The following is a 24,136-nucleotide window of genomic DNA, read 5'->3' as shown; positions in this document are numbered from 1 at the left end:
TATTATTTAAACATGTAATGTAAGTGTAAAGTAGCATATAATATCACAGGGAAACCCTGGCGATCATCGTTGCATTAAGGAGCTGGAGATCAGAGAAGAAGGAAACGCAAACAATCTCCCGAGGCCGAGTGAGGACTTGCTATAGGTGAGGAGTGCAGCGTTAGATTTGGGAACTGGTGTCTGGCGAGTACTGTTGCGGGACTAGGGCCTTACAACTTTCTTGTTACTGCTGCTTACAATACTCTGCAGAGTACTCCATACTTTTAAAAATTCCAATATTTATAATTTTATTAGCATTTCAGAACAATATTGTTTGTGAAAGAAATGTGACCCCCACATCGGGTAAATCAGCAATATGAAGCACTAACATATTATCATTATATAATAGAATGCCATGCATTCTCAGCACTAAACACAATATTTTTTAGTCCGTAATAACTCATGAATATAACTTTTTTGCAAAATGATTCTAAAATATTGCTGAGTAGCCCAGCATACAAACAGATCTTTTTCTGATATATCAACAATTATGAATGTATTGTTTAAAGTTGCACTTCATTGATTAAATAAGTTAATGTAAAAAAAATGGGTAAGCAGTAAATTATGTGTTGCCCAGTGACTGGGAGGTTTTATTGACCAGTGTCCGAGCATCAACATGGGACTTTGAAGCCATGATATCTTAATAATAAAATTGTTTGTTTGGCTTTTTGTGCTGGTCAAACGTGACATCCTACAGTTTTCATAAAGCATATGAATTCCAAGTACATTTTATGTCTACTTATACTCCTAAGAAAGTGCTCAGCACTAAACATGTTGAGGAAACAGCACAATAAAAATTTGTCTTCTCTATGGACCCTGAAGGAAGTGATAATACATTTCGTACATCAAGAATAAAAGAGAAGAACAAAACTGAAGGTGGATAAAACATAAAATATGCGTAAAATAATTACCCATTCTGGCAAAAAAAATCCCTATGTAACTCCCACTTTCTCAGAATCACTAAAAATGGAGAGTCATGATTCCTTCATATGTTTAAAGCATGCCTTTCCATTGCTAATATTTACGGAAACTACTCCATATATTTATAATTTTTTGAAAAACTAAAAAGTACATAAATAACGAACAAAAACCTTACAGTTTTCTGTTGTTTCAAACTCACTACCATCTTACCTGTAGCCTAGTATACAGAATGTGATTCCAGGCTGCCAATTACTGTCCCCACCCAAAGACACATCAGTTATGTTTCACATTTACAGCCAAGAAGAATGGTTAGGGATAAAGATAAGGGTCTAATTATCAACCTAATAAAATTTTGTAGCTGAAATATGCATATCAGATATGGTCAGCCTGGGCTGTATGGGAAAGTGTGTTTGAACCCGCTGAAAGAACAGATTATAAAGGTATACAGGGTACTATATTGGCATGGTCCATGTGTTTTCACTGGCAGTGACTGATTTGATGAATGCCAGATTTACTGCTTTTTAAATAGAACCCTAGGGAATACTGATATTTAGTTGCCAGTATGGTCCATATTAGAATGCTGAGTTTTAAAGGGAAATGTTTTGCATCTTGTATGTCATAAACATTTCCACTAAGCTGCAGAAAAGCAACACACCTTTATATGGTCCCAAACTAACATAGATCAAACCGGTTATCTAATCAGGTCATAATAAGTGAATTAGTCATGTTATCCAATTACAGGTAATAAGCAATAAATGCTTAATAAGTTATTTTTTATGATATTTATCTTGTGTTGCCTAATCACAAGAAATAGAGTAAGCTTTATAAGGTAAGGTTGTTTTGTGAAAAATGCATAAATATACAATGTGGTAAAATATATAAATAAAAAATAATAATTCAACATACAGTAAATGCTATCATCAAATGCAACATTAACAGATAAATTGCAACTATCTATGTGAAAGCACGTTAACATATGCTCAATTTACAGCCAGTCCATGTATCCCTCAAATATTCCTGACAGTAAGGCTGGCTGTTTCCGCTGTCTTTTCTCTTCTGACAATTTATGATATGAGTGCCTTCTATTATAAGACTCTCAAGCGCAAAAAACCTACAACTCTATATAACCTACTGGAGAAAAAATGGTTCATTAGTTACAGAACTGGCTGTGAAATTTGCTTGAGATTCTAGAATGAATATCAGAATTAACTTATTTTCAGTGGGAAGACTGCAGAAAGACCCATACAGAAACAAAGCATGGCATTGCCAACTATTTCAAGACAATGGATTTTCATTGTGCATACACTATAAAAACACTGTAGTCCTTTTGTTCTCATGCTCACAACCTAAACTGGATTCCAACGTTTTGATCATAATATTGTTTATAATATTACAGGCAAGTATGATGAGTGCTAAGAGACTCCTTTATAGACGTTTTTCAACCAGCGTTCCTCCAAAGGTTGCTAGGAGTTCCTTGAGCAATGAGAGGTTTGTTACCCTCAGATAAATTAAACTGATATCAATGATTTTTTTTTTTGGCTAATTGAAAGGTGGCAGCCCTCCCACTGTTAGAAATGTAAGGAAGCATTCTTCCTCCTAAACATCAGGCTAATGTACTGTGACCTGTGGTTATATTAATTATAGCAGGGGTTCCCTGAAGACCCAAAACTCCTGAAATAAGGCGGAATAACTTAATTTTCACACCTCATTACAGGACATGTATTTTTGTGTAGATTTATATTTTAATGCAGGGCATTTAACTAATGTCCCCATTAAATGCTTTTTTGCCTTACCACTATTAATGTCTAAAAAAGCTCAGCTATTAGTTGGCTGATTTTCTAAAAACATAAAGGCTCTTAGAAGCTCTACTTCATGGAGTAGGGTGAGAAGGAGTTGCTGGGAGTGGAACTAAAAGAGCTGTCATTTCATAGTGATATCTGCATTACATTTCTAGTACATGTAGTAGGTCAGGGGAAGACCATGTACAATTATTCAGTTTCACAAGGTCATTGCTGTTTTAACAAATGCCTGTACTCTGGAATTAAAAGGCTCTACCTTAGGCAGTATAAAAACTTGGTGCTTATCCTGTCCTTTAACTTGTTGGCTAAATTAATCTGCTGCCAAAAAAGGGTGATGAGGCACAATGCAGGACAGCATTCACCTAAAATCTGGGATTCTTGGCTTTCACAGGATCCAAGTGGAAGGCTGACTTGCATCACAAATGTCCATACAATGGATGCTGGGAAATAAGTAACTTTTTCTTCTTTATTCCTATGTTTGGTGGACGGGGTCCTACTAAATAGCAGTACCTTGCAATCATCCATCTGACTTTTATAGGCTAGACCTGATGATTTCAGGTCTATAAAGCCTGACTTCCAGCCTGCGTACACAGACTTTTAGTTTTCCACTTACTTGTATTGGAAGAGAGGAAATATTGACAAACAAAACAGCTTGAAACGGGCTGAACAGCCAACCCAGACTTTGGTTAATGACAGAACTGCTTTTTTTTCCTTACCAGTAAAATAGTCCAGCTCCCTACCAGTAGCTCAAAGGAGGTTTATGCAGCTTAAAAGGATGTTAGATGCAGGTCAGGAGAACATAAACTGCAGGCCAGAAGGAGGTCATGTACAGATCAGATGCATGGATGAAGATACTGTGAAGAAATGCCTTTACTGATTTTGCAAATGCAAACAAATCTTAAAGCAAACTGCGTTTGACACACATTCTTGGAAGGATCAATTGATAGTGCAGGTTAGAAACCTTAATTCCATTTGATTCTTCCTATCAATAAAGTCTGCCTGGGCTTTCTGAATTCTCCCCTTTCCATTGAATAATGTTTGTCACCACTGCACTCTAAGTACACATAAAGATTGCTGTATGTTTGATAACAGATATGTTTTGTTACAGAAAACAGAATAGTTGTGTCTATAGACAGATATAGCAGTTAGAGAAGCTGCACAGAAAATCTAATTATAAAATGCTTGCTATGATCTCCCCTGAGTCTGCTGTATCTTTTTGGCATCTTTAAATTCAATCTCTATAAATGACTAACAACATGATATGTAATTCTTTGCCATTTTCATTTCTTATGAGGTCAGGACGTTGTTGCAACTGAGGCTCATGTGTACGTGTTTTCTATGTACCATGAGACACAAATTTGCTCTTTAGATTCACTGCAAATCCCTCCAACCAATTTATGTCACATCTAGATTTCCACTAATTTTACAAGTTTCCTTAAACAGAAGCACCAAAGGAATGCTAATAGAAATACTTATTCCTGGAATACTTTCTGGATTTACATATAAGTGATGGCAAGAATTAACAGGAGAACATGAGAAAACAAACAAGTTTTTATTTTTAGTTCATGAACTGCTTACAGAACTAACACGCCTGTCTAATAATGTTATAAAAAAAGATTAACAAATTGGCTTTATACGTTACATAAGTGATGAGCATATGTAAATCATGTAACAACATGAATGAAAATTCTTCCCAAAAATGCGCTTTACCAATAAAAGATGAAATGTCTTATGTACAATATATGTAGGTTTTTTTTTTTACTATATGTTCAGTGCAACATGAAAATGCAATGCATATACCTATACAATATATATACAAAACTATGTATTAAACATTCAATAATACTGTATATTTGAAAAGTTTTTGAAGAGGTTTGGAATCTACATACACACAAAGAAAATGCATTGGTGCTGCCAAAAAATATTAGGGTACTCAAACCTCAAATTCGAACTGAAGCCAAACTGCAAAACATAGTTTGTTGCAATGTGCTAATGTAAGCTGTTTCCCATTATTCCTTACTGCTAATGGCTTACGTTGGGTATGACATATGATCTACAATTTTTTGGGAGCTGTATACTAACTGGTGGATGGGGACTAATAATTGTAACTGTGCTTTTATGCATACACACACACATATGTACAGTATACTTGTGCCTGTGTGCGCATATATACATTTTTTTGGACTGTAGAAACTGGGAACTTGCAAAGCAGATTACACTAGTTCTGTGACACGCTGTATATTTAGACTTTTCTGGAGGCAGTGAGATGCTTCCGCTATACAATCTGTTACTTCTTAAATAACACGGACAGCTGGACCTTAAACACACTATTCCTCAATGTACTTCTGTGCTGCTGAACATGATATCAACTGCTGAGTCAACGCGGGTTGAAAATATTCTTGCAATAGTACAGAGGTTAAAAATATGAGGACAAAGAGTTTCACTTCAGGGCTTACAGCTGTTGTAGAATAAAGTGCAAAATGAAAATTAGATACTTTAAATCAGAGGATCCCCAACCCCCGGTCCACGGCCCACTAGTGGGCCACGGCTGTCTGACAGGTGTGCCAAGAGAGCATGGAGACCAGCGGTAGGCCGCGGCTCTGGCTAAACAGTAATATCATAAAATCATAAACAGTAATGTAAAAAAACACAAAATAATGAAAACAATTGCTTTGAATAAGCCCCCATATAAGGCTTGTAGGCTCTCAGCCAAGTTGAATGAGGTCTAGTCCTGCCATGTCCAACAGACAGGCCAGATTTCATTGTTTTGTAGATGGCGGTGTGTATTGGCACCTTAGTGGTAGGCATCACAGTATCTTTTACACAGAATACACTAATTTGCTTGCATGCCTTGACTGACTACTTTTATAGGAAATGGGTCAGGACCTAATTAAAACCTCCCAGCAGCACTATGTGGTATTCTGCCTCCAAAGCTTCAGGTTTAGTTGATACATTTGGTAGGCCTACTACAACTGAGCTGAGCTGTAGCAATTGATTTCCTGTAGGCTGTCTGATAATGCAGATGCAGTGGCAGCTAAATGAGAAATCACAAATAGTGCCTAATTAGGATTTTTACATTGCAAGAGCCAAATCAATTGCTAATGTAATTGTGTTTAACACTAAACCTTTTTAAAGTGTGTTCAAATTTAGGGGCATCAGTTCATCTTTGTATTGACTTTAAGCTCTTAGGAGTAATGTTGCATGAATATATTTCAGCATCAATATTGTAGCAATATATAACAAAATACACATATACATCAGGATACAAAGAGAAATTATTACATCAGTAGTTGTAAGTGCTCATGTGAGCCAAATGTGTATATTTTAATAATACAGAATGTATATTTACAGAATATGGATGCTGGCTTAGGAAATAAAGGGTGGTATGTCCATGGTCTTGGATTTTCAATAGCCTTTTAATGAATTTGGCAAACAGTTTTAGAATTTTGTATATTCCCTTCTAGTTAGTTGGTTAGTCCACCTAGCTGTGCCAGGCTTTCTCACAACAGACAGCTGCCAGGTGGCCTGACTGTGTCTGGAATGTGTTTGGGAATCTTGAAGAACTGAGTTTTGAGAAGCATTACAAGGCCTTTGTTAACAGAAAACGTAAAAAAAAAAAAAAAAAAAGTTTAGATGAACTGACAATTGATGCCTCTTTTCTAAATTCTACCCTTTTAGTTCTTAGAAGTAATACTGCATCAGTTTTGAAAAAAGCCTTAAACCAGGTCTAAATAGTGTATGCCCTTTTTTTACATACTGGATACATTTAGTGCACACAGAATCAGCTATATTGTGGGCAGTGTTTGTTGCACTTTTGCAGTGAATGGATCTGATCCAGGATTGAAAACATTTCCTAACAAATAGCAAATGATTTTAATAAATCCATTCCAAGTTTGCTGGATCACCAAGGTTCTCCTATGATAGTCCATCTTTTCCAGTCTTAAAGAGCTTTAAGAAATCAGGCACACTGTGTGAAATAGACACTATTAAATTATTCCTGCAACAACCAATACAAGATGTTAGTTTTGGTCGCCTGAGTTTCTACAGTGCTTGTAATAAGACATAAAGAGGTCTGAAAAGGGGGTTATTCAAGTCAGTGAAATGACATGTCAATGTTAAAAACAATCAATATTAATTTATGAATATTATTCAGCATATGATGCTCACAAGCTCCGATACTATTATTTAATTGACATGAAAGAGATATTGTTTATTTTATTACTGGAATGCTGATTCTTTTTAGAAATCTATCCATGAATTAATTCAAGCGAGCCACATCTTCTTAAAATGGAAAGAAGACTAGATGTTAGCTCTCAGGGATATGAAAAACATTTACTGTACAGACTGAAACAATATGTAATGAAATGAATGACAAGGAAAAGCCAGTAAGAAGGGAAAGGTTACAAAGAAATTGTGATGATAAAGTGCAACCTTTTCACACAAAAGGGGAATGCCTATACATTGTGACTACTGGAAATGCCTGTATTAAGGGCTGAATTAAAATGGCAAGATGAAATGGGGACACCCAAGAACTGCAATGCAACAAACAAATGTATTGGCAAAAGAGGACTTTGTACACCAAGTCCCAATCATAAATAAAAAAATATGCTTATCCCAGCCAATATCAAAACACTGGTTCACTATGTTCACCCAATGGGTTCTCCAAAACATACACAACAACAATCACATTTTTAGCCACAAAACATAGCCTCTAGGTGGGTAGCTACTGCAATTCTGTCTTTTAAACAGAATTCTTTTATATTATAGAATAAGAACCAATATTGCACCCCAATTTGAATGGAAGTGGGGCAAAAGACATCCGTTTCTGATGCATCTATGTAATTTTGAAGGAAGAATGTCATTCCAATTATCATCACACACTTGATCTTCAGTATATATATATATAATTTAAATCCAGTTGCTAAGACTGGATTATGGTCTAATTGAAAATTGGACTCATGGCTGGAGCATTGGCTGGTATTCATTAATTTCCAGATATTGATCAAAGTTGTTTTTTGGTTTACAAGCCCACTGAATCCTAATAAATGATGTAAAGGCTCCCTTTTTGTATTTGTGAGGCTAGCAGCTTTGCTAAAACATCACCATTTAATAGTGAAATTGGGCAGTATCAGCCAAGATTGCAAACGTTTTCTCCCCAGCAAGGATGCTGGGAGCTGGTTACCTTCAAAAGATGTCTTGGAAGTAAGTAAAATCTGTTTAACTGGTTTATTTAACCCTTGATAATATTACCTGGAAACCAATAAAAACCAGGCGAATTGTATTGGTTGTCACGCCCTCTCAATATTTAGCCCTTGTGAAAGGAGAGTCTAAATAAAATGTTTGCAAGCCATTGTAATTACAAGCGTTAATATTATAAAGAATGCATCTGAAAGAGTAAAGCTCTTAGCTTTGTTAGTACCATAAAGAGAGAGCCAAGATCTCCACCAGTGGGTAACTATATCTCCAGAATGTATCCAATCTTGACTCAGTTAGTGGTTCCTAGCTCTCATGTATTAGATGTTTTTAAGGTAAGCCTCATTTTATATCCCATATAGACATGCAAGATAGTTAAAAAATATTTGGTAAAATTCCAAAGGTGGTCAGGTCCATCTTCATCATGGCAGATCAATATATTGCACACAACCCAAATACTGGGATATTATTTTCTAAGGTCTTACATCTCACAGACAGCAATTGTGAAACAAACTCATACAGTCACAAATTCCCTTGACTCTTGCATTAACTCCCATTGAAACAGAAAACTGGCAAAAAGAAGTTCAGCCTACATTTTAGATATCAGCTCCTTTAATAGTATAGTAAGTCAGATTGAAAAAAGACTTAGGTCCATCAAGTTCAACCACTAGGGAAATATACATATCCCAGATATAAAACCCTATGGGCATAGTTCATCCAGAGGAAGGAAAAAATATCCTATTTTTAAAAAATGTTCCCACTTTATATGGGAGTTTCCCAAAATAGCTAGGCTTCATTATGTACAATGTCAATTTTTTGTCATCGACTGGAATTTTGACGCACAAAAAAAGACTAAAAAGCACAAGAGCTTTACCCCTCACAGAGAAGAATTAAATCTACCTTTTATATAAACTGTACATATATGTAGCCCAGGTCTGCCACCAGGATTACATTTTGGTTTAGTGGCTGCCTGGTGTCACCATGAAAAGAGGTTTTCCTCCCATAGAAGGAAAGGATGATCTGTCATTGACAGACGAGGAGCTTTCACAAAAAGCCCAAGCAGTTCAACGACTTGTGCAGAATACCTGAAACAAGATCAGACACACCACATTTGGAAAACAACTATTATTTCACAGACCTGTTTTCCAGCTACATATGTGTGTATCTAAATCTATTCAGAAATGACGGAGTTGTTAACATGTTCAAAAATGTGTTGTAGGGGATTGCTAATTACCAGTGCTAGCAGCTTGTAGGCAGAATCTGAGTTGTTTTTCACTTGTTCTGACCTTTTAGGTGTGCACATTTATTGAGGAACCCTGAGTTATATTTAGCATCTTTCCATCTCATCCCACAGTCAGACTGCCTTGCAAACAAATTAGTGTTGGTTTCACACCACAGCCTGCTGATAGGGGGGAGAGAAATAGCTATGACTTTTCATGCAGAACAATATGCAATAGATGCTTACAGTATGACTTTCAATATAAACCACAGGTAAAACATATAACTCTCACATTTATTATTAGAGAATGAAGCAAACCCTAGCCCAAATAGCTTATCATTTCATTTCCCCTGTATTCCCTATAAACCAAATGATTCTACAATTTAAGTAGACAGTTGTATTTCCAAAGTATCTTTTCGGTAAGCAGAAAACAAATGACACAGATTCCCACAACCTGGTTAGTGATGCTTAGGTGAATATTTGATTTATGTATTCTGTAAAGATGCTACAGCTGCAGATGAATTATAGGAGTTCATTTTGACCTTTACAGAGTTATGACTTGTGTGTCCAGCATTAGAAGTGCACAGCATGAATATAATAACTGAACAGGGACATATATATATATATATATATATATATATTTCCATCATACTGCATTATGGAAACAGAAATCACATTAGATATAGAGAGCAAAAACCTCAAAACCTTCTGATTTAAAGGGCAAGAAAAGCCATGGTAGGTATTTTCAAGCTATGTCTACAGTAAGAAGTAAAACTACATAAAGAAAAAATATTGATTGAAGTCTATATACATTTTGGATATCCCAGAATATAGGTTTCTAACTCTCTTTCCAATCAATAAAGCACTAATAGAGAATATGGGAGACTGGAAGGTGTGTATGCTGTCTGCTGCAGTCCTGGACAAGAGGGATGATAAAGAAATGCATCTGTACTCACATTCATCTTCTATGTGTCTCCCTTTCAAGTCATTTTACAGGAAAATTCCAGTCATCGGCACATCGCGGCATATAAACGGCATGGTGTTCTGCACCGACTGTCAGTGGTATTGTTCATTGGTTTCCATTCCCTTTAGAAAGACTATTCCTTCTGGACTTGAATGCTCAGTTCAAAAATAGACTTTAATTCACTTCAAACATTCACGCCTTAACCCTTTGCAGCAGCTGTCAGCATCCAACCATGCTAAACGTGCCAGCAACCAATTTCTGTATGAATCCCCCCTTCTTGGAATAAAAAAAAGACTAGACTGTGCCTGGGGTCTCCTGAACTTGTCGTAACCCTCCAGTTTCATGAGGATTTGTGAGCAAGGATTGGAGAGTGGGAGCTGATCTTTTCCAAAAGCCTTCCCTATTTCATTCATCAACCTTGCAGGGGGAAAATGTGTTTCTGATATGAATTATTCATGAGTTCAGTTCTGCTAGACCCAGGACATGGTGTTAATCATTAATAGGTTGTGACTTCCTTTCCTTAAAAACTGCCTTCAAATGCCCTTAAATATTTTTATATATAAAAATATATAATATAATATAAAATATATATATATAACTAGAAAATATATTATTTATATAATATATATATATATATATATATATATATATATATATATATATAAAATATATAAATATTATATTTTCTTTATTCTATATTATGGATTCTGTATATACATTGGGTATTCTAGCAATGCATAAAGTCATTTTTTATTTTGGAAATCATTTAAATCATTTTATTATCAGATGATGATTTGATATATATATATATATATATATATATATATATAAACTCATCCACTCATCTATGCTTTTTCTATACAAACATTTCATTGAGATCTCCTTAGGTAAGAACAGCTGAACCTTTTACAATTTCCACTCAGAAATGTTGATTGATGACATCACAGACAAAGATTTGTGATGTCCAGTCTATAAACTGAAATAGAATCAAATCATTGCCATGGTAACATAATGAAATTTCTGTAACTCTGTCCTATACTTTTTTTTCCTCAGCTCCAAATACAGTAGAAAACAGCCAATCATTTCCTTTGGTTAGGCAGTGAATGGAAGGCTAAGCTTCTTCTTCTTTTGTTCCCCGCAGCTTGGCTTAATACTAGAGAGCTCAAACTCAGTCCAAAAATATCCACCAATGAAGTGAAAGGCTAGGACATTTTGTGGTAACTTAATGAAATCTTTGTCTTGTAATGTTAGTGAGTAATATGATGGAAAAGTTGTTTTGAACATGAAATTATAGTATTTTAGCAGATGTGGGTTTTAATTTTACCACTATACTTTTCTAGAAAGTTTAATTGAGGGGCGCAGATAAAAGGATTCACAAAATTAAAGAAGAATTTTACACAACACTATTATTAGAGTGAAGGGGTAACAGGGACAACATGAGTATGAAGTCAAGATTCTATGCCAGTTTTAAGCCTGCTTAGGGTCTGTGCTCACTTGCAGGCAATTTTTTTTACTTTATGATATTTCCTGTTCATTGCATTCATTCATAGACAGTTTTATTTACTTACAATATTTTTCCTACACATATTTTGCCATATTACTAACATAGAATATTACTTTGTAGAGGTTACATATGTACTTTTCAATTCTATGATGTGATGGGAAATACACCAAAGGGTTTTCATTTTGGACCCGAGCTGCAAATTCCTTGCAGGTTACTAAAGTTTAGTTTACAGTTGAGACTACAGAAGGATACTCCCATGTTGTTCACTGTGGTTGCCTTTTTTTTATAGTTCACTGGGCCATACCCCACTAGGCCATACCCCAATCAACACATTGAATTATTGACCTTTATACTGGTCTTTTACTAGGCTATTCAGAGGAGAAACCTAAACATGGTCTGTGTTTCAAAGGCCTCTGGCTAATTCATGTACAACTCCAACCACAGCATTGAGCACTTCGACCCAACTGAAGTGCACTAGAGAATGACTTCCCCTTGTTTGCAGCCTAATTCATATATTGATTCCTTTTAGGTTACATCTGCCATTCACAACCTGGGCTCCCTAAAACCCCAGGATTCTAGGGGTTCCTCAAACTGTGGCTGGTTGTCCTCCCATTTGGTGATGCCCACATAGTTGGGACCAAAACCATATGCGAGGGCCAGCTGCATGACTATAATGCTATTTTTATTGGTCAGGTAATATTCCAGCCACCATTGTAAGGAGGTATTCTTACCGTGGGCTACCTATTTAAGAGGCTTTTCCCCCCCACCAACCTCCAATAAATAGGAAATAGCAGAGCTTCCCCAAGACCCGACACTATTTCAAGGATTCCTCAAAACCCCAAACTTGTTTCTTGGGAAAAAAGGATAAGAAATGCTGGGTTAGATTATTTTCTGTCCCAGGCATGTCTACATCTGATATTTTCCAACTGTATTACAACATTATTATTAGGTATGCAAAAGGCTTAAAGAAAACAAAAGATTTTCCCTAGGCAATGTGATATAGTCTGTTTAAAGTATAAAATCATATACTAAAAACACACAAAATAGAGTAATGATATGATATATTTTCTATTCTAACATTTTGTTTGAGTAGAAAGTTGATCTGGGATTGACTGCTATAGGTAACTAATTCTTGAACTATGTTAATAAATACAACCTTATGAGCCTAAAAGCCATAGCTGACTGCTTCATGGCTGGATGAAACATACCTTAGGATAGCAGTCACTGCAAATGTGTCATCCAAATCTGTTAGTAAGCTGTAGCATGAGCTATGAAGCCTGTAAACATAAGGCTTTTCTATATATATAAATAAATAAAGTTACAATTTCAACAGTTTTAGATCAGGCAGGGCTTTGTTGCAGAAAGAGAGAAAGAGGTTGGGGCAATTAAAATACAATCAGACAGGTAATTTTTTTTTTTAGTTTTTGCAGATTGGACATCACTTGTTACTTCGGCAATAAAGTTGCTATTTTTTATTTTTTAGGTTTAGTTCTGCTTTCATCTGTTAACGCCAAAAGATAATGCAAATTATTTATTTGCAATATTTCATATTTACCTGATATTAAATACCAACATTTTGTTTTAAACCGTTTTTATACGTCATAAGCATGTGGGTTTAACAGCAAACATCTGCCAATGTTTGTTGTCCACTGCAGTTCCTTTTAAAGCGTGCTGTGCAATTAAATAGTCTAATGTGGATATTAAAAGATAATGTTATAATGCATGTTTAATGACCTGTCCAGTGTATTTAATTTTATAACTGAATAATATTGGCAGAGCCAATTCCAGGACATTTTTGTGGCACCAACGGGAGCCCATTATTTAAATGAACATTGTTTATTATTATCATCACTCAGTTACCTCTGAAGAAAACTCTTGAAGATTTAAATATCGTGCTCTACTAAGGTAGTAATGTCCCAGTTATATAAATAAACCACATTACACAGGAAAGTGTACAGAAAAAAAACAGGTGGGAAACAAAGGGCTATAGCCAAACAAGGCAGGCAGCTATCAGTGGAGTAAGTTTACTCTTCCATAGGTGGAACATATATCCTTTTAAGTATAAACTCATAGTATGGGCAGGTAACACCAGTGATGTTACTATATGAAATAAATTACATTACAATATATAACATTATACTATAATACTATACATACCCTGTTTCCCCTATGATAAGGCACTGTCTTATATTTTTTGAAATGCCAAAATATGCCCTAGGTCTTATTTTCAGGGGGATGTCTTATTTTTCCATGAATCATGTGCCATTGATTGTTCCCTTCTGATCACTGACTCACTTTTTTTTGGCTTCTACGGCCGGGTAACAGACTCTGTTAGGGCAGGGATCAGCAGCTTGCTTGTCCTTTGAAGTTACTTTCAGTTTCACTCTGCACTGCAGTCAGCATCCAGGAGTCACACAGAGGCACACAGTATCAGGTATCGGAGGATGTCTTATTTGCAGGGGTGCTTTATTTTAATTGTTTGAGCAGGGGGTGTGGCTTATTTGACGGGGATGTGGCTTATTATCGGGGATATAATATTGGCCTTATTATCGGGGAAACACGGTAATATACCATATAATTTCCTTGTTTAGTGAAAATATCTACATTTTCATGCTCCTGTCAAACAATTCAGTTCTTAACATGTATATACATGAAATGCAAAGTGCCTACTGTAACTTCTGCTTCTATTTTGTATATTAAAATTGACAATCTAATACTTTAAAAATTGAAAAGGCATAAAGACACTCTAAGGTAGTGTTTTTCAACCAGAGTCCATCTAACCTCAGGGTTACTCTGAAGGTACCTAGGGGTTCTTTGAGTAATGCGTAATTTGTGCATCTCAGGCTGGTTAAAGTGACACCAACAAACTGTTTGGCTATCTGTAAGTGTGAAATTCTTCCCAATATCCATGAATGTACGAAACATGCTTCCCACCATCCCCCATGTATAAAATATTGAGAAAGACTGCTCCAAGAGGTCAATGTATAAAGCTATAAATCTGACATTCACTTAATGAGAATCTTCTAGGTAAGTGTTTCTTAACCAGAGTTCCTTCAGAGGGGTTCCTTTTGGTTCTAAGGGTGACATTCTTTCCACTGGCCAGCAATGTAACAGGCATTCTTCCCACTGACCACCACATTAATGTACAGTGAGTATTTATAAAAGGGTTCATTAAGTCTTTGAAGTTATATCAAGGGTTCCCCCATACATAAAAGGTTGATAAACACGGTTCTAGGGCCATGTCCAATGGCAGTATTTTACACCAGAATGTTTCAGTGAAAACCGATTAGACATTTTTTTAAAGCCTATCTTGTTAATGCATTGTAACTGAATTAACCAATGTTATTTGATGCAGTTGTTTGTACACCTACTCATCAAATAATTTTAAAAAAATCAAGTTGGTGGTATCTTATGTTTGAATCCTGTTAGCCTGACATGGAGTCAATTTGGATGTTGTCCATAAGTAAACTATACTTCCTAGCAGGTTTTGGAGTAAATTCAAGTTTTTGAGATTGCCTGGAGGCCTGTTTGTGAACAGTATTTTGGGTGGTGGCAAGAAAATTATTATACCTGTACTTACCTCAACTTGGGTTTTTTAATTCCTACAGGAGAAGTCGGGGTGAAGGGATGTGATATTCCTCATATGACTACCAGAGATGGATATGTGAACAGCCCTAAATGGCGTATGTGCCAAAAAGCAAAACACAGATTTATTGTCCTATCTTTATGCTTTATAAAAGCCTGCAAACCTATGTCCATGAAATGCAATGTTAAAAACATAGTTTGATTTCAAAGAATAGGCTGTAAGCCAGTGCCGTAGTTCACACAGGGAAGATTGCATAAGTTTAGGGATAAGCATGTGCTATTACAGCTTTGTTGGCAGAGAGGATTAGTACACACTAATAGAAAGTGCGTCTAACTTTTAAAGTGTATGTCAGGGCAAAATAAAAAAGTAATAAAACTATGTTCAATGTTGAACTTCAATTTTGTATTGTGTGCTGACACCACAGTGCCTTTGCTGGTCTAAAATCCCAAGGAACTGTTCAGGGTTCGTCGACTATTCCCCTTTTTTTCGCACTACATGGGGAGGGAAGGTGTTCAAAAGTCCTCCATGGGAAGAACTAGGAGGTCTGATTGAATTATTTGAGATAATTCAGGCAGCGTACAAGGCAATAATAGCCTTGTGTATGCTAAAAAAAAACAAAAAACTATGTATCACTTAGCTATCATATGTGAAGATACCACCGAACCAACAGACACAGTTAAAATGTAAAAAAGCATGTTTCAAAAGCTTTTTGTCTTGAAGTGGTTAATAATGAAGCAATCCTCCAATTTCAAGTACAGCATTTGACATTTTTTGCATTGGTAATTACTCCCCAAAATCCATATAAAGTGATGCAATTCTACAGCAACACGAAATGAAGCAGTGCCAGAGAAAAGAGAGGATGACAATGCTACAGAGGTATAGATTACTTATCAAAGCAATCTGGGGTAGCCCAAATCCCAGGAGACTCAAGCTGCAAAATCTAAGCGTGAGAGCAGATTGGTTCTGTGCTGACCTAGACAGTGGGGAATTTTTTTGTCTATTTGTCAGTCTTTCTTATCAAGTCACCTCTGAAAATTGCTGATTCCGCTTTGTTTACCTTGTACCTCATCGGCTTGCTGTTTAAAAAAAGAACATTTGCTCTCGTTTGGCATCTACCTGATTATTTTGGACGACAGTGTTGTCTGTACCGCGGAGGGAAACCTGCTGACAGATGTAAAGCAGACTTAGAGAAAAATACTGTCTGAAAGTTGAGGCCCTCTGATTCAGCACTTTTAATTAGCAAAAAAGATAAACACTACTGTATCGCTATTAAAAGAAAATTAAGAAGCTTATTCCGCTAATACAAAATATGCAGTTTCTTAACTGATGCAAAATAATAATTACCATAATCACTTGTATCAGGAACCAAGACAAAACCCTATCTGAATAAATATGCCAGTGGTAATTAAAGAGAAACATATGTAAAACAGAAAATCCTTTTGTGTGCTTCTACAACATTCCTGGAAGCTCTAATAATGTAAACAATGCCCCTATGACAGAAGGCATGTCTGCTGTCTATTAGGCTCATTCATCTATCCTTCATTTCACTCATCCATATGCTAATGAAATGCTGTCACCCCACTATCCTAATAATACATAAGCACCTTCTTCGTTTCATGTTGGCAAAATCAGACAATTTTTGTTTTAAACAAAGAAAGATCCAAGTGCCATTCCTCTAAGTAGAGAACAAGCACCTGTAGCAGCCAAGATGCTCAACCATTTTTTTAACAGTAGAGCAGCTGTTCAGTGAAAGAATTTTCATTTTCTTGGCTCATCATTATTTTTCCAGTGCTGTTTTATACATGCATGTCAGTAATTGTGTAGACTTCCAGACATTTTCTGTTAACATCAGTAAGCTTTATGCCATACATTCTTCAGTTACATGTATCACAAACAATCTGACCACAACAAGCTTGATATTTTAATATAAAAGTGAAAAAAACAAAGGATCATTAAAGTGTATGTATCGTAGACACTTTTTTTTAAAGTAATATTAATAATACTGAAAAAAAAAAAATTTAAGTAACAGATATTTAAACAGGTATAACGAAAACTGGCTTTGTTTTCATTTAGAAGTGGCGTAAGGAAGGGTTTAAACCCTTATTTTTTGATGTAAAGATGTTTCACCAATTCCTGTCTTTTGGAGACACAACAGGAAATCAGGGATAATCTCTCCAAAGTGAGGATATTTCAACTCATCAACTACAGAAGGTTTACCCTTTGCTCAACTTTAATAAAAAGCAGGGCTTACTTAAAATTAAAAAAAAAAAAACTTTAGAGGATACAACAATATGTCTGCTCGTAGTAAAGCAATTTTAGTTAGGGATAATAGGCCAAAAAGAATTACAGACAAACAGTGCCGGCAAGTGTTTACTACAAGAATATAAGACCACAGACAATACAATATTGTAATTAGCCAGCAGCAAGACAATTTTACTAAGCAAGGTTTATCTCAAATTTCCTAGAGACAAAAAGCACAAACAGTACATCGATTTCAAGAATAAGGATACTGCACAGTACTCAGCAGTGTATCTCTGTTCAGCAACAGGACAGTTTTTATATTGCGGGGTATAGTGTGGTTGAGGTGAATGTGAGTGAAATAATTGAGGTGAACCTCGTTATTGGACTTCCTTCTTTCCTTTCAAATTTTGCAGAGGTGTTCTGCAAAGCAAGTCATCTCCAAGAACAGATGGTAAAAAAATGCTTTGCTTTAAACACCCCTTAAGGGAAGCTGTGCAGGAAAACAAAAAGTTTCTGACCTTGATCTCCGTCTATGGGGTTTGTCAGCTAGGCCTGGTTTTCACTGTCCTAGGCTTCCCTGCAGAAGCTTCCAATGCAATGACACTGTGGCTACTCGGTGTTCCCCTTTAATAGTGAGGGGGCTCATTTAACCAATGGGCCCCTCTAAACATGGTGGCTATAGTTCAAAGCCATGCAGTCCAGTATGGCTTTTTAAAAAAAGTTTTTCTTGGTGAATCTGAACATAAATTCTCCAAGACTGTAATTCTCATACCAACATGTTTCATCCTAAATTAATATTAATTGAGAACTCTAGTTATGATTTCAATATGACCTGTGGGCATGAACTGAATTAACTTTCTTTGACTTTAAGTTTCATATTTTCGTAAGGTAACATTTTAAGAATCATTACTATAAAAGGAGAAATTACTTTATTTAAATATTTTATTAGATAGGTGAAATTATAAATATAAAAGCAATATTTCCCTCTCCCTGAGACTGTGCTTTTAGTATAAATAGGCACTCATTGATATAAAGGCAATTCTGACTGCTGGTATGCCTGGGGTTAAAGCTAAACTCCAGGCAGATAAAAAGGACAATTAATGCAGTGCTAATAATATATACATCCCTAAAAGTATACTTTATATGCAATCAGTATAAGTACTTATAAATACTGGAATTTTCCTGATATCAGCCTTGCATTCAACTCCACGACAGAGCTCATACTGGGGGAAGAAAATAGTAGCTCAGGGAACCACTGTACAAAACCTCCTAATATGAGGATAGAATGATAAAGAAATTAGCTCATGTGCCTGCTGCTACTTTTCCTTTATGTTGTTCAATCATGGGCCGAGTAGGGACCAAATCTATGGTATTACTGATTTGCAAAAAAGAAACTTTGCAGTTCTTGCCCTGCTGTCTGGGAGGAGCTGTAAATCCCAGGAATGCATAGACAGAAATACAATCTTTTAGAAGGCAATGCAACTACATATGTATTTAATTGTGCCCAGAGTTCAGCAGAGTTTATCATTTCTGGAACTACAATCTCGTTGTACAATCCTGCACATGGCCCAACCTGGAGATGTACCTGCCTGTAGAGAATAATGGCCTTCTGTCTTCACCTCCAATATAGACCGATTTAGTTTTTTGTGCCAGCACCATGGTAAGCTTGGCAAGTGTAGGTTTGTACAGGTAGTTTGGAGTTCTTCTCATCATAATAAAGGTTTCTACCTACATTTGGTTATTGACTACAGAAGTCACAGTCATAGGGCACTATGGATTTTCATCTTAAGTGTATTCATCCTTTAGCTAAAAACAAATTTTATTGTTTATTTTAATGCTCATAATCTTATTTATGTGGCCGGAACCTTGTCTTTTTCCACACAGTCAGCTCTAATGTTACTATTTTAGGAATAATCATCTGCTTCATAGAACACCACTAAACTTTCTTACAGAGTTTCCCATTCAATTATTATGAACATGAGCTAATTATGTCCGTGACAACAGCAACAAATCATATTTGCCAAAGCACAAGCAAAATTATAATGGATGGGGCTTGTATTCTTATGTTACTTGACATGAATACATGGATGAACTGCATTGTAACATTGTGCCGACAATATGCACATACTTATAGTGTAGATTAAAAAATGTTATAAAAAAACTCTTTAAAATGTAAATGTAAAATTTAAAATGTAATTTAAAATTAAAATGTAAAATGTATTAGATACAACAAATTATGGTATATTGTATGGTGTGATACAAGCCATAAAATATTAACATATTAGGATAAAAATGTTGTTACACCTAATATTTTTTTAATATGCAGTTTTCATAAAAAAAAAAACACTTTTCCATAAGGGGCTCCTCTTCAATCAGTGCCTGCCATAGGGTGACAAGGTGCTGTCCTTGTAAAAATACTTGTATTCCTACATTGTCCGAACATCACATGAAGACAACCAATGGAGACAGAAAGTGACTGTTTCAACTCACATTATGCATGTATGGTTTATTGGTGTCATCCTTGGGAAATCCTACCTGAAAACTGCCATGTAGTCCCCATTGGAGAATATTGATGGTGACACAAAGGCTGACAGAGGCTGCAGCAATTAAGTGCAACAAAGCATTTGAAAAGGTTTAAAGAAGTATTTCATTAAAAAAACAAAAAAACATAATGTATTATGATGCATATTGCTTTAATAATATTGTAGTCTAATCAGAAAACAAATCAACACGTATGAGCGGCTTTATATGCATTCATTTAGAACAGGATCCCTTTACCAGAAAGCTTCAGTTATTACTATTCAAATAAGTATCTTCTTGCTGTAAAAGTATGCTATGTCTTTATCATATCCAGTGAATTCAGTACTATGGCCCTATCAATTTTCCTCTGATGGCATAGGGAGGAAAATAGACACTTTAACAATTCTATTAATTCTCCCCAGACACACTGGAAAAAATATCCATTTTCGAAATGACTTGAATAAAAGACAATTTTTATTCTCACCATGCGTTTCTATTGTTAGCAGGGACAATATTGGTGAACAGTTGTATTTCCACTAATTCCTAGCCAAGCTAACATCATTAAAGTCAAAGAAGCAAATTATCCCCATGAAATTCAAGAGCTGCTTAGTGCATGATTCACATGGAGCAAAATGTAGACATATTAAAGAAGAATTATCCTCTTGGATTAAGGAAAATTAATTTACTGACACATTTTAAAGTGTCTGCTGGATTACCTGAACAGAGGAGTTAGGGTTAATAACTCAGATTTATTTGTGACCTCCATGAATTCCCCACTGCATTTTTCTAATGCACGATGAGCTGTAGAATGAGATTGAAAATCTGCCTACAGCTGAATCCCGCATAATGGATATGCGCTAGGTGAGTGGATTTACTTTCTATTGTTCTACTCATTCTGGACCGACAATTCCAACTATCTCAAACATCTTGAAATATAGAGGAAGAAAAATGCTACAGGCACAGCTTGTGAAACATTCTTTGTAATAGGAAAAAGATGAACTGGCATGTCTACATATATTTCAAAATGTTGTTTTTGAAAAACACAGATAAAGTTCAGAAAATATGTTGCTTTTTTTACCTCTTGTAGAACTATAAACCCTAGAATATCATGCAACATTTAAAGCGGATAAAGCATATCTAAATAGAAAACTTTTTTTACTTTCATGAGGGATGTTGTATCTACAGGACGGAATGCACAGGGAAATTATGCAAGGAACACAGATTGCAAAAAACTGGATGTTGTCAAAAAAACTAGGATAAGTTTTAGCACCCGCCACTTACCCCAAAACAGCAGAAAAAACTTTTAATCTCCGAACTGACTTTGTGTCTGCTCTTAATAGCTACAAAGAACAACAATCCACTTAGTATGCTCCAAATTGCTTCAAAAACACAGATAATGCCTTGCTATATTATACCTTAAAATGTATAGCTATAGATATTACCTTATAATAGTGACATCATTACTGTTCTGTACATGCAATAATTACATTATACATAAAAGGTAATAATAATATTAATAATTACAATATGGATAACATATATCTAGAAAAGCTCTATCTAACACTACCTCCATCCACCGGCAACTCTGGATTTATCAAACACTATAATGTGGTAGAATGGGAGAAAGTATGGGAACATACCCCAGCATAGAGAGTGAAAAATACATAATGAATATTTAGTGACGCTGGAGGAAATCATCTGATTGATCCATTCATAATACAAATAGAGGAGAAGTTGAGTGTTGTCTGTGCAAGCTCTGCCCGTCTGGCTCCATTAGGTGATTCGCCATAACATGAATAAATGGCAACAAAAGCTTCTGATTTTAAAATAGATGGGATTATCATTTCAACCTTGAAATCGTCGCATTACTCCTGAAAAAGCAGATGCTGCGAATCGCATCAAAATTGAGACTGGATACATATTGTTTGTATACATGTTCCTAATGTTTAAATGAAGTATACTTTAATTGGTATTATAGAAGATGTAATTTAGTGAGGTGGTGCCTTTAAAGTCTATTTGGATATGATGGAGTCTTTGTAGGATGTACAATATCATTAGACTGGAGCCCAAGGATGGCTGAAAAAAAGAGTCAGTTTTGAGAAAAGTATACTGTTGTTGTGTAATGTGACATTTCTAGAATGTATTTATCAGTGTATATTATTATATTATAAAATATAATAAATAAAATTATAAAATATATATATTATATTATTAAAAGGAAATGGCATTTTATGTTATATTTAGGTGTTTATCATATCTGAGGTTTACTGAAGGAGGGCAGTAAAACAGTGGCCCAGGGGACATAATGACTTAAAACATGTTGTTTTCATGAATCAGAATAACAATAGAAATGCCTTCATCTAGCCATTTTTTGACATCCCAATAAAGTCAGAGGCTAATATTATAAACATATGACCCTTTAGTCACTTTACTTATGCATCTTTGAAACCAGACTTTCATTACCAAAATGATGATTTACAGCGATGCCTAGTGACAGGGAGTTCTGAAAACTTAATGTTCAGGAGGCAGTAGCCACATAATAATAAAAAAGTCATCTTTTACTTTTTTAAAACAAGCTGAGATATATTGTTTATAAGTGATCCTGGTGGCGGTAAATCTATCTGATTACTTCTACGTGCTGACATTGTGACAGTAGTTCTTTCAAAACCCTCACATGTGATGGGATTCCCTCCTATCCCTCACCTGTCTTCTTTGTAAGACTGGCAGCACTATGGGCCAGTTTAGGATGAAAGGCAGTCAGAAATCTCAGGAAATATTTCCAGGTTCAGAGCTGCAGTATCAGAGTGAAAAAACACAGGTAAGAGGCAGAGGGTATAGGGTATAGAGGGTTCTGTGTCCCAGACCTACATGGACCATAAGCAAAAAGGCATCAGGGGTCTCTATAGTCAAACAACAACTGTCTATATTGTAATGCAACCTCATAGGGGGCATACCAGCACACTAAAAGCTCTATTCATAAAACAGGGACTCTGACATTCCCTCAAACATTTCCTAGAGGGAATCAATTACTGCCACTGAAACACATAGAACTGGGAGATTACCACTAATTTGTGTTTGGGGAATGTCTGATTCCCTGTTTTATAAATAGAGCCTAAATGAATGAGCTATACAGGTGTCACCTGTTTACAATTTTGGCTAATTTAGCTTTCTGCTGTACACAATTTTAAAGCTAGATACTTGGTAGTTTTTGATTTGACAATGTCTCACCTTTCCTATTTATTAAAAAATATGAAGATTCTGTTGTGTTTGTGTGCACAATAAATTGAGTGTATTTTTTACTGAAAATATCATGTGACAAATATTGGTAGTAACCTATCACATTCTGTCACCACCTGATCAAATTGGAAAAAGTAGCAGTATGATGATGATGATCGGCGCATTACTATTGTTACACTACTGTCCTCTGTTCTCATCACTTTTGTTTATTATAGTCTGTTAGTGACAGGTAGAAGAGTTTTTCCAGGGAATAGGGGGGAGATTCTTCATTTGGAAGTGTTTATGTTTTTTATATAGATTATACAGAAGGTAGAAAATCTTACAGACTGATGAAGCCCAACACCAAGTGGGAACACACATTGTCTTATCTCTCTCTTCTCTGGAAAACTCCACATCCTTTATGTTGTTTAACATTCAAATCTTTTTTTATTTTTTTAGAAGTATTTACTATGGAACTATTCAATAATATCCTGAGTTTTAATAATTGGTATACAGTGATCTTTAGGCTATAACATTCCCAGATATTGAACAATATGATATGGTCGACCCTTTAGCTGAGGACAGACCGCCCTGTGGATGCATAGGACAGACTGAGATGCCATTTGGTTTGGAAACTACATCTGGCTTGTTCCTGATCGGGGGAATTCAATATGCTAAACTCTGACTGTGAGCATATAATTGATATTTTATAACTGTTCTAGTTTGCTGCCATCCAGAGTTATATTTTTTTTAACCTAACTTAAGCCAGTTTAGTCAAACATGTTCCTTTTCCCCCTTGGCTACAATTACAAACATTATATAGATTGTGACATCTGCAGTTATAATAACTCCAGAACATTAATAACTCAATTTTACAACAAAGATCTAATTCCATTTTTTTCTATAAATCTATAATTTGTTTTGGTTGCTGTAC

General features: G+C 35.5%; 1 protein-coding gene across 2 annotated transcripts in view; it reads right to left on the bottom strand.

Moving 5' to 3' along the window:
- Positions 1-24,136, bottom strand: part of SCHIP1 (schwannomin interacting protein 1) — a 166,010-nt gene that overhangs the window by 70,051 nt on the left and 71,823 nt on the right. The window contains exon 1 of one of the 2 annotated variants that reach the window (XM_072408038.1): positions 10,128-10,406. The exons of the other annotated variant lie outside the window; for it this stretch is intronic. Coding sequence (XP_072264139.1) covers positions 10,128-10,133 — 6 coding nt within the window. The 5' untranslated portion in view covers positions 10,134-10,406. Of the gene's footprint in view, positions 1-10,127; positions 10,407-24,136 lie in introns of those variants that run through there. 2 annotated transcript variants of the gene reach the window in all.

The sequence above is a fragment of the Pyxicephalus adspersus genome, chromosome 4 (assembly GCF_032062135.1).
Source record: "Pyxicephalus adspersus chromosome 4, UCB_Pads_2.0, whole genome shotgun sequence".
NCBI lineage: Eukaryota > Metazoa > Chordata > Amphibia > Anura > Pyxicephalidae > Pyxicephalus > Pyxicephalus adspersus.
The sequence above is the reverse complement of the archived record's forward strand: the minus strand, read 5'-3'. Positions and strand labels throughout refer to the sequence as shown.